Genomic DNA, 12,740 nt, shown 5'->3' with positions numbered 1-12,740 from the left:
CTAACAGTAGTAGTTTCTGTTTAATGTTCTCTAGAGATACTAGTGGAATGCAAAGAATGTTATCATTGCCATTTGACGAGACTATATCATCTATTTTTCCCCAAATACATAACAGAAATATTTATTGAACATTTCTGCCTTTTCTGCATTATTACTGATAATTCTACCATTTCTATCTAGTAATGGACCAATACCATTGTCAGGATACTTTTTGTTCCCAATATATTTAAAAAACTCCTTTTTATTGTCCTTAACTCAACTAGGCATAGATTTCTACTTGCGTCCCTTGGGTTCCCTTATCAATTTTCTGCAATTCCTAACTTCTGATTTATATTCATTACTATCAACTTCTCCTTTCTTTTTTATTATATATATATTTATTATAGCTGCTGTACGGTCCCCTCTAAAGCAAGTCACTTTTTTTTTTTAACCAAAATGGCCTTCTTCCTCGATTGTGGTATTCTGGCTTTTGGGCATGTAGTAAAATTTCCTGCAGGATGGAAATTCCATTTTCCAACCAGCTCTAATACGAATCAGTAAAATTCTGATTCTACATTTTCTTGCTACAATAACATGAAATGAACTAGTACCTACCTATACGAGACAGGTCAATAATTACATGAATGTGTAAAAATGCAGTGCAGTAGTCTTACTATACTGGAAATTAATGTTTTTGTACTTTTTCCTCAGATCCTGTTGTGAAACTTCAGCAAGCTCCAATGAGAAGAGACTATATTTTAAGTTGTGACTATACCCACTATTATTTATTAGCTTGAAAAGCATGGCATATAGTACTAGATATATTTCTAGGTGAAGGGTCAATGAACATATGCTTTTTTGTTCATCTGATGAGCAAACAAGAGTATTTAACGATGTACTACAAACCCCCGTCTTGAACTGATGTACAAAGACAAGAAACTTTTTTTCCAAATCTCAGCTAGAAATAGATTCTATCTCCAGAAAAATAATATGAATTTTAGCCAATCAGTAATGTCAGATTAAACAATAATAACAAAGCCACCATACTCTAAGCCACTGTATTTAGGGTTTACCTTACAAGGTACTCTGCCCGTATTCAACTATTATGGGGGAGGGGGAAGAGATTTCAAAGAGAACACAAACATTGTCAGTAGCAATCATTCTATTTAGCAACTATCACACATTTGTTTTATGTATGCTTACTTGCCTTCTTTTAGCTACAACTAGGGAGCAACTGACAGGACCTATTAGAGCTTAAACAACGCACCTACTATTAAGAATACAGCCAAAATGCACAAAGCCAAAACAACAAATAGTCACACTCAGGTTTAGATTTAATTTACTTTACTTTCCATGCCACCTTCACTGAAACTGAAGATTTTAATACACGTCCCTTAAATAAAGTAAAAGAAAAACAACCCTTTAAAGATATTTCCAAATATTTTCTGACTGCATATTTCATTATCCTGGTGTCTATTTGGATGACATGGCTTGATAACATTTAGAGTTCTAGTTCTCCATCTTCTCTTTTATCAGTTCATCAATCAATATGGCAATACTGGCTGGTGACAGCGTGTAATAAGCTTTCCCATAGTGAAGCATTAGAGGTTAACATTTATCTATTTGTGACTCTCTACATGGTTATTTGGTTATATTTTCTTCACATAACACATCCCTAAGAATAGTGCTAGTATTTGAACATTCTTCCTTACATCTCTGAGACCCAAAAGAACTTCATCTTGATGCAAAGAGACCACTGAAGTCCATGGGTTTCCATTGACCTCAATGGGTGCTGGATCAGAACTAATGGCTTTGGTTGCACTCTGATTAACTCTGAGCCATGAAATGGAGAGGTAGAGCGGTTCAAAAAGGGGGGGAAGAAGATTTGTTGTGAATTATTTTTCTCTGTTTTTCATCAAAATTTCAAAACATTCAGAATTTTCCAACCAGCTCTATTGAGAGCTCTGTAGAATAAGTACGTTTACAGTGTCAAACTAAGGCATGTTACTAACTTGTTTTTTTGCCTTTCTCGAAAACATGCTTCCTAAATCAGCCACTACGTGCTCCTACATATGGTCACATTAGCATTTGCATGGTTCAGACCCTTTAAACAGAACTACTTGGGGCTGAAGTTCTGCTACATAAACCAAATCAAGCCACTTTCCCCTCCTGATGTATGGAACCTTTCATTTTAAATTGTCAGAGAACCTAAGGGCCCTCTCTTGTGATTTGAACTAAAGGAGAACTGGGGCTGGATGTGGGAGGGAATTTAGTTACTCTTGTTAATATAATTCATTTAGACATAGCGAAAGCATACAATGATAGGAGACGTCCCTTTGTTAAAGGCTGAATTTTGCCCTTGGATATGCACATGTAACTTCTACTGAAGTTAATGAGAGTGGCAAGTACATATCCAAAGCAGGATTTGGTCTTAAATGTTTGCATTATGAGCCATGGATGTAGAGTTGGACGTGGAAATGGATGTCCTCTCAATAAATTACTGCTATCAAACAAACATTTTGGCTCCCTACCTGTTCCATTTCTGTGAATGTGCTCTGCTCCTCATCATCTTCTTGATCTTCAATATCAGACTCCCCCACAGCAATGGGAACACAGATGGACAGGTCAGGGTTGGTCAGAAAATCATCATTGTCACTAATCACTGGGAGTTTCTGCCCATTTTTGTCAGTCCCATCATCAACATGGTTCTCTTTGTGGTTCTCCACATCTTTACCAATCTCTGCAGTGGTATGGCTATTCACATAGTTGTGAAGGACACCTGTGTTCTGGGCAGCAAGTTTAATCATTGCCTTCTTTTCAGCTGTCGTCTTCGGATGCCTAAGTAAATTACAACAGAAATCCCATGTTGTGTTTTTCACATACTGAAGCCCCCTGTTGATCCGAGCAAAAGCGAGCTGTAGATTGTTCATCTCTCCATCTTCATCCGGTGCTGAAAGGTTGTCAGCACAAAAAGAACTCAGTAGCAAGGCAAGGAACAGGTTGAGCACCTGAAATTAATTAGAGTCAAAAGAAAATCAATGGTACTATCATTTTGAAACTTAACACCTAGGCTTGGAAACTATAGGGTTTCATTCGGATCTCACTTACAGCAATGAAACTCCATTCACATCCATGGAGTTCCTCCTGATTTACAATGCTATGTAAGAAGAGAATCAGAAGCCCATAGACTTTTCAAAAAAAATATTTTTCAGGAACAAAAGTTCAGCATAGACAGTAACATGTCCTGATCCTCCAAAAAGTTTAAAAGCAGAAAACAAAACTCAAAAACAGAAGAGAGGGATAATTTTCATAAAGAGACATAGTTGAAAATATCCTCAAGTATTACTATAAAATATGCTTGACAACATGACTAGTATTCCAGCTTTAAGAAGGAGACTAAATGTACGGCTAAATGGTTTCTGGTAAGAAGCTACTTAGCTGTAATAGAATACTGTAAGAAAAATGCTTCCAGGGCTTCCTTGATTTCTATTCAGCTTTACATTCTTATTTATATTTCATAGTATACAGTGACATAAATGCAGCAAAGAGTCCTGTGGCACCTTATAGACTAACAGACGTATTGGAGCATGAGCTTTCATGGGTGAATACTCACTTCGTCGGATGCATGACATGCATCCGACGAAGTGGGTATTCACCCATATAAATATAAAAAACAATGTAAAGCTGAATAGAAATCAAGGAAGCCCTGGAAGCATTTTTCTTACAGTATTCTATTATAGCTAAGTAGCTTCTTACCAGAAACCATTTAGCCATACACTTAGTCTCCTTCTTAAAGCTGGAATACTAGTCATGTTGTCAAGCATGACATGCATCCGACGAAGTGGGTATTCACCCACGAAAGCTCATGCTCCAATACGTCTGTTAGTCTATAAGGTGCCACAGGACTCTTTGCTGCTTTTACAGATCCAGACTAACACGGCTACCCCTCTGATACTTGAGTGACATAAATGTTCATGGCACTTAGTGATGGCAATAAATTTGGAAACACTTTCAAGTCTCTGCATTGGTTTTAACGGTTTTAGACTGAAATAAATACACTTTCCTTTACTTTTAAGGATTTCTGATGCCATGTAGCAGAAGCAAATATACACTGGTCATGCATTTGGGATGCTCTCTCTTCACTTAGGACTTTAAGGGTGGAAAAGGCCAAATCTAAAGTTCATTCATCATGTGCTATAGCTCTACATTTAAAATATAGAATATAGTGCAAATTAGATGGTGATAAAAACTTTAACATTTGAGAAACATTTGATATGCAATCGACACAGGCTAAGCACCAAACTAACAACCCTACAGATCCATAACATCAGAAGATACCAAGTTCAACACTTTCTAAAGTGGCCTCTGATTTGGGCTGCTTGTGGTTTTGGGTGTCTGACTGAAACACCTTAGGCCTGAATCTCAGAGGTGCTGAGCATTCACAATTCAGCTGCCATTACTGGGAGCTGCCCTGCTCAGCACCTCTGAAAATCAGGCCCAAGATGCCTAAAGGTTGGGCAACTTTTCAAAGTTTGAGTCACCTTCAAAACAGCTAGTCAGAGAATCTGAATTTCTATTACTTACAAGTCCTTTCTTCTGATGCTAGGTACGTAACTGTGACAATATAGGGCCATAAGTGGCTGCATTAAATGCCTATTTTGGTCTGTAACCAAAATGCAATTGACTTCTAAGATGGCGTGTTAGACTAATAAAGGGGATCAGACAGTTCCAACACGCTCAGCCACAGGAGAGATACAGCCATTAGGCCCATGATTTAAACCCATTGAGACTGAATGGGTATAATTGGCCAAACAGTGGAGCAGCTGTCATGGGACATCCTCCTGGATAGGCCCTAACGGATGCTCCTGCTGACCAGAGAAAAACAATTTGAACAGGGAGAGAGCCAGACTGAAACTCCCACATACACACAGGAAGATCTGGGCTGGTTAGGAGAATATTAATTTGTTCTATTCTGTTCCTGTAACTTCAGCTCTATCTAATTTAGTTTGTAGTGAAGCGTAAGATTAGATTAAATGTGTCTCAGTTGTTTTTGATTTTAAACTCCTTTTTTCTCTAATGCTTTGTTCCAACCACTAAATAAAACCATTTTATTTTAAAGAGGCTGTTGGTTGCAAGTTCCTCAAGGGGAAAAAAGTAGGTGCCTAAAACTCAGTTGTACCTGCAGGGTGATAAGTGGCTGGTTCAAGATGGGGCAGCGTTCTTGGGTCATTGGCCTAAGGCTATGTCTACATTACAAATTACTTCGGTATAACTTATGTTGCTCAGGGGTGTGAATAATCCACACCCCTGAGCGACGTAAGTTATACAGACCTACGTGCCGGTGTGGACAATGCCATGCAGGCAGGAGAGCTTCTCTCACCAACATAGCTACCGCCTCTTGCAGAGGCAGGCGTTATTAAGCCAACGGGAGAGCTCTTTCCAGTTGGCTTAGAGCGTCTTCACCAGCGCAAATTGCATCGGTGCAGCTGCACCGCTGTAAATGATGTAGTGTAGACAAAACCTAAGAGTGGAAGAATCACATGATTCCACCCCAGACAGGTAAGGACTAGAGGCTGAACACCTAAAGTTGATGCACTCAGAAAACAGGCAGAGATGCAGCTAGCTCTGCTACTGTGACAGTTGCTGTGACTAAATCTAAAGTTAAAAGACATTTATCCAAAATAAAATGTTAAGAAACAGTCTGGTATCCCCTTGATTGCTACCTAAACAACCAACCAATGAATGAAATATATGCTAGGGTTAGGGTTGCCAACTTTGGTTGGACAAATTCCTGGAGATTTCATCACATGACATAATCTTTAATTAAAGATTAATCTTTAATTCCTGGAGACTCCAGGACAATCCTGGAGGGTTGACAGCCCCAGCTAGGGCCTTGGAACTCACATGGAGTTTTCAGCATAGCCAGTTTTCAATGCCTTTTCCAATGCAGTGGACTTTTGCGAAGGAAGTTTATTCTTGTACACTGCTACAGTTTAGGTCTGTACAAAAAACAAGTCAGCTCCTCCTTTCCGATTAACTTTTAATTGAGATTTTTATTAGTATCCATTAAATAATACAAAAATGTATTCATCCTGCCACAAAACTTTTCAGATAGCTAGAAGTTTCTCTTTCTCTTTTTAATTATTCAAAATGTACGGGCTGGAATTTTGCAAACTAGCATGGCCTTAATTACACTGGTAATACTTTATCTGAAGTGTCCTGTAATTATTAATTCACAAAGTACCCACTGTAATCACAATGATGATAGTGAATGCATTTGGCATTAATGCAGATGCCCCATGTCCATTAAGAATTATATTTATCTTTCTTGAAACCTAAAAGACATGTGTGAACAAGCTACAAAGTAAAGTGAAATTAAAGCTAATTGTTTGGTAGCTAGTCAGCTTTTGGATTCTGTAAACTCATGTTCAGTTCAGAATGCAAGACAAAGAGTTTGTGTGGTTCTCCTTTGTCATACTCAACATTTAATATGGTAGAGTTCTCTGTCTCTTGTGCTCAGTTGAAAGTATTCAAAGAGATGTAGCCTATCAGGTAATTAAAAACCAAGCAATTAGATGTATTGTATATCAGCTGTACATTGATCTGGACACATATACATAGAAACAGAAAATATAATGGTGAGCAAGCTACCAAGAGAGTCATTATGTAGGTCCTAGGACACAGTTGCTAAAGACAGAGCTATCCATCACTGTGGTAAGAGGATCTCTAAACAGCACAATCTCAAAGATCTGCTGGATGCATACTAAGGATGAACTGGAATCAATATCAATCTTCCTCAAGTTACTGCTTTTTAAATCTTGGAGGCTTGATTTCCTGCTGTCTTATACATTTTTCAGCCACTTGCACCTGTGCACAGTTGGTGTAAAACATTCTGATTTTAGTAGCCCTTCACACCCACTTTGTATGTGTAAATGACTACACAAGGAACACAGTAAGGAATGAGGTCCAACATCAACTTCCCTTTTGGCATGGAACATGACAAATTGCGGATGATCATGATTTATTACTGATTGACTACTACTGTCATTAGTTGAAATAAACTCAGTTTGCTGTTAGTCTATTCATTATTGCTTTTCTGGGTCTTTTCCATAGCTGCATAAATGTACACAAACACACCTGCAGCTGCATAAAGTGGTCTCATTTTTAGTATTATTTATCATGGGTTATCAAGTCAATATCATTTACTTCTCCGCAATGCAGCTGACATTTTGCACAAAGACCTATTTACAGTTCATGCTTTTCACAAAAAATAAACCTCAGATATCATTCTCCCTCTCTTTTATGAAGAGATTGCCTCAGAAGTATATTGTTCAGTGTTTAAATAGAGTGAACTGCTTTATAAGTACTCCATATTTACCTATTCCCATCATTTCACCTTATGCTACATTGTGCAGAGAGGCCTGATTTTCAGAAAGTGTTGGGCACCACGCTCTAAAAATGAACTCCCTTTGCAGTGTCTCAAGCTAGGATGAAAAGCGCTATATGAGGGCTAGTAGCAATTATTTGGATACATATTTAAGATCATTAATGTGAATTTTCAGAGGGACCGGGGCGGGGGGGGTTTGTTGTTGTTGTTTTTGTTTTATATTGCCAGCCTTACTTCTGCGCTGCCTTCAGAGCTGGGTGGCCGGAAAGCGGCAGCTGCTGGCTGGGTTCCCAGCTCTGAATGCAGTGCCATCACCAGCAGCAACACAGGAGTAAGGGTAGCAATACCATACCATGGAAAGGACACAGGGGATGGTGCCAAAGGTGTCTATAAGCTACTTTTAAGGTAATCAAATCTGGGAACACAAGTTAGAGCAGGGCAAAGGCAGCTCTAATTTATGCCTGGTTGCTCACAGACCTATAGGACCATTCTGGCAGCTAGCTAGTCAGATTGCTCATTTACCCCAATTACATCTCCTGCAAGGGGTGGGGGATAGAAGCAAAGGTATAGAGCTGCTATGAGGTCACTGAGGATTCCACCATATGCAAGAGGAATCTCCAGATAGACAGGTAAGCAGGTTTTCTAGCAGGAGTATGGTAAAAGTCTGGCGTGCGTTAAATTTTATTTTACCTGTATCACTTTGTCCTGCAAAACAAGAAAAAACGTGGGGTTAGATTATCAAAGCCTTTACTCGACTGCAGGTGAGTAACTGGGAGTAAGGCTCTATACTTGGCCTACTCAGATTGTGACTCTGGCTGTGGTCAGGAGACCAAGGTCTACTCATTTGATATTCCCTTCTGTGGGTGGGAAGGGGGCAGGAAGGGCGCCCTCCTCCTACCCACCTGCTAGCTAGAGTAGCCAGTTAGGTGCAGAGGAGTAAAACATTCCACGAGCAGACTAAAATGCTCTCAGATCAAAAAGGGAGCTGGAGAGGGATTGGGACTCTTTTAGTCACAGTTTGTTGTCTGGTCTGCTCCTGGTGTAGTGTAGCTACATGCTGCTCCTTACTCAGGGCAGATTGTAAAGTTACAATCTCCTGCTTTAAAATCTGTATGATTTTTTAGAAAACTAAATGCCATGAAATAATTATTTTTTTACAATAGTGAAATCTAAGAAGCTGCAAACAAACAACTCCGAGTGGGGCTTTTCTAAGTTAGAGCCAGGAACGTATAATAAAAGGTCATCTAGTCCATTTCTCTGCCAGCGGAGGATTATTTCTTGTATTGGAAGTATATTTTCTAGTCCTTTGTACATTTTCACCCTGGGGCAAAATTTACAAAGAGAGAGCACTTCTGCAAAAAGCAATTTACATGCACAGTTATTTTCTATATTCCTTTTTCTATTATTTCAGCTATTTGTGCTTGGATAAGAGGCTTATTCTCTCCCAGCCCAGTTTCTCCTTTATCCTGCAGCGAAGTCATAATCCAAGGCTTGTGACATCTCAGTCTCTTGCTGTTGAAATGATCGTGATATCACAAATTCAGCATTATGGACTCACGGCACAATCCAACAGAATGAGAATACAGGATGGAGAAGGAAGAGCCCTTGTTTACAGTTTCTCACCAATTATTTAAAAATGTAGCAATGAAAATAAGTGCCAATTTGGATATAGTTTTCTTGGCCTGTGCACCATGTCGGTAGGTGACTGTGCTTGACATTACAAAATGGGTTGACACTTGGATGGGAGTCATTCATAAGGCACCTGGGTACTGATGTTGATGATTCGGTAGAAACTTCCTCTCATCAACTCCTCATTGTTACATTTGTAAAACAATGTCCCTGTCTATTGATTTGTTAATTTTAACAAACTGAAATATACTAAAAACAGTGAGTTAGAACTTCATCTAGTCTAAATCAGAATAGCTCCATAGAGGATCTGGCCTGCAATTTGTTATGCTAATAAAAATGATATTTTAGCCACAGAGAAAAGACTGGGTAAATATAATGGGCCCGCTTCTGTCTCATATGCTGATGTAAAACTGGTGTAACTCCAATGATTTCAGTAGAGTTACTATGGTTTACACTAGGGAGAGAGAGTAGAATAAGGTCCAATTCTTCTATCTTGATAGCTATGAAGTTGAAAGAATTTTAATTTTATCCTGTAAATCAGTTCTGAATCAATAAACTAGAATGGTGCCAGCGGACATTGCACTACTGGAGATGCTGTCTTTGGGATGAGGATAAAATTAAGATTCTGATCACTTGGTCCATTAAAGATTGGGTTGGGGTGTTATCCTGTATCCTATATCTGAGATGCAGGTTGCATCTCATAAGAACATAAGAACGGCCATACTGGGTCAGACCAAAGGTCCATCTAGCCCAGTATCCTGTCTTCCGACGATGGTCAACGCCAGGTGCCCCAGAGGGAATGAACAGAACAGGTAATCATCAAGTGATCCATCCCCTGTCGCCCATTCCCAGCTTCTGCCCATACTGGCTAATAGCCATTGATGGACTTATCCTCCATGAACTTATCTAGTTCTTTTTTGAACCCTGTTATAGTCTCAAGTAATTATATTACATTTTCCCTGCAGTTTTGAGCAGATGAAACATTCTTCTGCATATCCTGTCCTCAATAAGTTGTGTAAGGTAGATCAGTGATGTTAAACAAACAGCTGTGCTCCCCCAGACGTGTCTGTGTTTCACTGGCAGGTAGAATTGCCCCCATCTCTCTCTCCCTTGTCACATGGGACGATAGTGAAGTGTAATTAACGGGCCTGATTCACCACTGCCATTTCTCCCATTTTACACAAGTGTAACTTTGTTGGAGTAACACAGTGATGAATCAGACCCATTAATTACCCTTCACCACATCCTTGTATGACGCATGAGAGATATATGGGGGGACAAGGTGATGTAATGTCTTTTATTGGACCAGCTTCTGTTGGTGAAAGTGACAAGTTTTGGAACTACACAGAACTCTTCTGCAGGTATGGGAAAGGTACTCAGTATTTCACAGTTAAATATAAGGTGGAAGAGGTTGTTTAGCATAATTAGTTAACTTATATTGTAAGAGACCTTTCAAGGTGAAGTGGCCAGTTAACACCTCTGCAGTCATAGGACAGAAAAGGGGAGGTAGGGAGTTACAGGTTGTTGTAATAAGCCATAAATCTATTGTCTTTATTAAGACCATGATTTTAGTGGCTAGCAAAGTTATGAATATAAGCTCCCAGGCTCTCCTTTTGACAGTGTGGTGCCGGTTTCCTTTAAGGACAAGGACTGAGAGGTCACATATGGAATGATTGTTTTGTGAAGTGTTCGTCCAACAGTGATATGGTGTTTTTGTCTGCTATCATTTTCCTCTGTAAGAGCATAGTGATTGTCTGGTTTCATTCATGTAGTGATTGAGACATTTAGTGTTTTGGATGACGTACACAACATGCTATGATAGACATGTGTAGGACCCAGGGATCTTGAAAGTTATCATGCAAGAAACCCAAAACAATTATATAAAAAAAACCAACCCCTGACAAAAGCCATCCAATACAAAAACAAAAAGTAGAACCAAGCACAACAACTCCACAAAGCACAGAACATCACCTCCAGGAGAAACCATAGTACCAGGACCCACCAAATGGATGTGTACAACAACTCGACATCATCAATTTATCAAGACTACCCACAACTGCAGCTGAATTATCTGTAATCTCCAAGAGAATGAACTTCTGCCCCAGCACAGAACTCGATACTGCAACAACATGTGGAAAATGAGAAGACTTCTTTTGCTGACTCCACCTCAAAAATTTAATTCACAATAATGATACCACCATCCAGAAATACCACAACCCCAGCGACGGTAATAAGAAAAAAGAATCGTCTGTCTGGACACCCCACATTGGATGAACCCACACACTTGATCATTACATTGATTACTTCAGGGAAAAAATTGATTGTGAAATTCTCAACAACATCCCATTGCAGTCTCTCCACCACTGAGCGGACAGATATAGTCCCTGAAATCCAACCACCAGATAGTGATCAAACCATCAGATCAAGAACATCATAGTTCTCAACCGTGATGACTATGTTAACAAGGCCAACCAATACTCTCCAGAACCACCTACTATGGAGAACTCAAAGGAAAACCCACACCACGGTTCACCCAGGAATTTAAAGATATCATCAAATCCTTCCCGAACAACTCCAATAGAGAAACTCTATAACCTCATCCCCCACAAACCCATCCCACCGGCCTTCCAAATTCTTTCCAAGATACACAAACAACGGGAACCTAGGCAGACCATCATATCTGGCCATGGCACTCTTACTGAAGGAATATCAGTACCTACAAAAACCATCCTCAAACCACATACCACACAAAGGCCAGCTTCTTCCAGGACATGACAGACTTCCTCCAGAAACTGCAACATTAACAACCTCTCTTAGAACACCATCCTTCCATGGATGTCACCTCCATATATACCAACATCCCTTACAATGACAGCATTGCTCTCTGCCTCAAATATCTACAAGCCAAAGCACAGCCTTCAGATATCCACCCCGACCACATTGCCAAACATCCTCACCCATAACAATTTTACATTCAACAACAAACACTTTTTCCAAACAGCCATGGATACCAGGATGGCTCCACAGTATGCCAGCCTCTTCATGGGCCACCTTAAAGAAGAATTTCTGGACAAATGCAGTATGAAGCCAATGATGTACCTGAGATACACTGATGATATTTTCATCCTCTGGACAGATGACCTAAGCTCCTTCACAGATTTCCACCACAACTTCAACAATCACCAACCTCTCTGTAGAACACGCCCGTACCAGCATCAACTGTCCTGGACAGACAACTATACATGAGAAACCCACAGATCACAACACTTACTTTCACAGATGCAGTAACCAACCCAGACACATCAAAAAATCTTATCTACAGCCAGGCACTCAGATACCACAAACCAGGACTGCCCTCAATCCTCGAAATGGGATTTGTTACTGTGAAAAATCTGCTATGAAGGAGGAATTGCTCTATCTCTCGCTGCATCCAGGGAAGCTTCTGTGAAGTCTAGATGTTGCGTGGGAGTCAAGATGGATTTTTTGAGTTTTATTTGGAGGCCCAGGCTGCCAAACAGAGACCACATCATCTTTACTGCCACCAACACTTCCTCAGATGATCCGCCCCGATCAGCCAATCATCCAGATGTGGGAAAACTACTATCCTCAAACAATGTAGGTGGGCGGCAGCTACTGCCAGAATCCTTGAGAATACTCTGGGGACAGAGGATAGGCCGAAAGGAAACACCCCGTATTTGTAGTGCTCGTTGTTGATTAGAAATTAAAGAAACTTCTCGTGTAAAGG

The 12,740-nt window shown here is 39.9% G+C and overlaps 1 protein-coding gene across 1 annotated transcript in view; it reads right to left on the bottom strand.

The window, feature by feature from the left end:
- LOC112108022 (sodium channel protein type 5 subunit alpha) overlaps nt 1-12,740 on the bottom strand; it is a 263,352-nt gene that overhangs the window by 116,817 nt on the left and 133,795 nt on the right. Inside the window, exon 16 of the mRNA XM_026652176.2 lies at nt 2,496-2,987. Coding sequence (XP_026507961.1) covers nt 2,496-2,987 — 492 coding nt within the window. The remainder of the gene's footprint in view (nt 1-2,495; nt 2,988-12,740) is intronic.

Source organism: Terrapene carolina, unplaced genomic scaffold (assembly GCF_002925995.2).
Source record: "Terrapene carolina triunguis isolate 2854851 unplaced genomic scaffold, T_m_triunguis-2.0 Scaffold111, whole genome shotgun sequence".
In the NCBI taxonomy this organism is placed as follows: Eukaryota; Metazoa; Chordata; order Testudines; family Emydidae; genus Terrapene; species Terrapene triunguis.
Note: the sequence above shows the minus strand (reverse complement) of the source record. Positions and strands in the feature narration are given on the sequence as shown.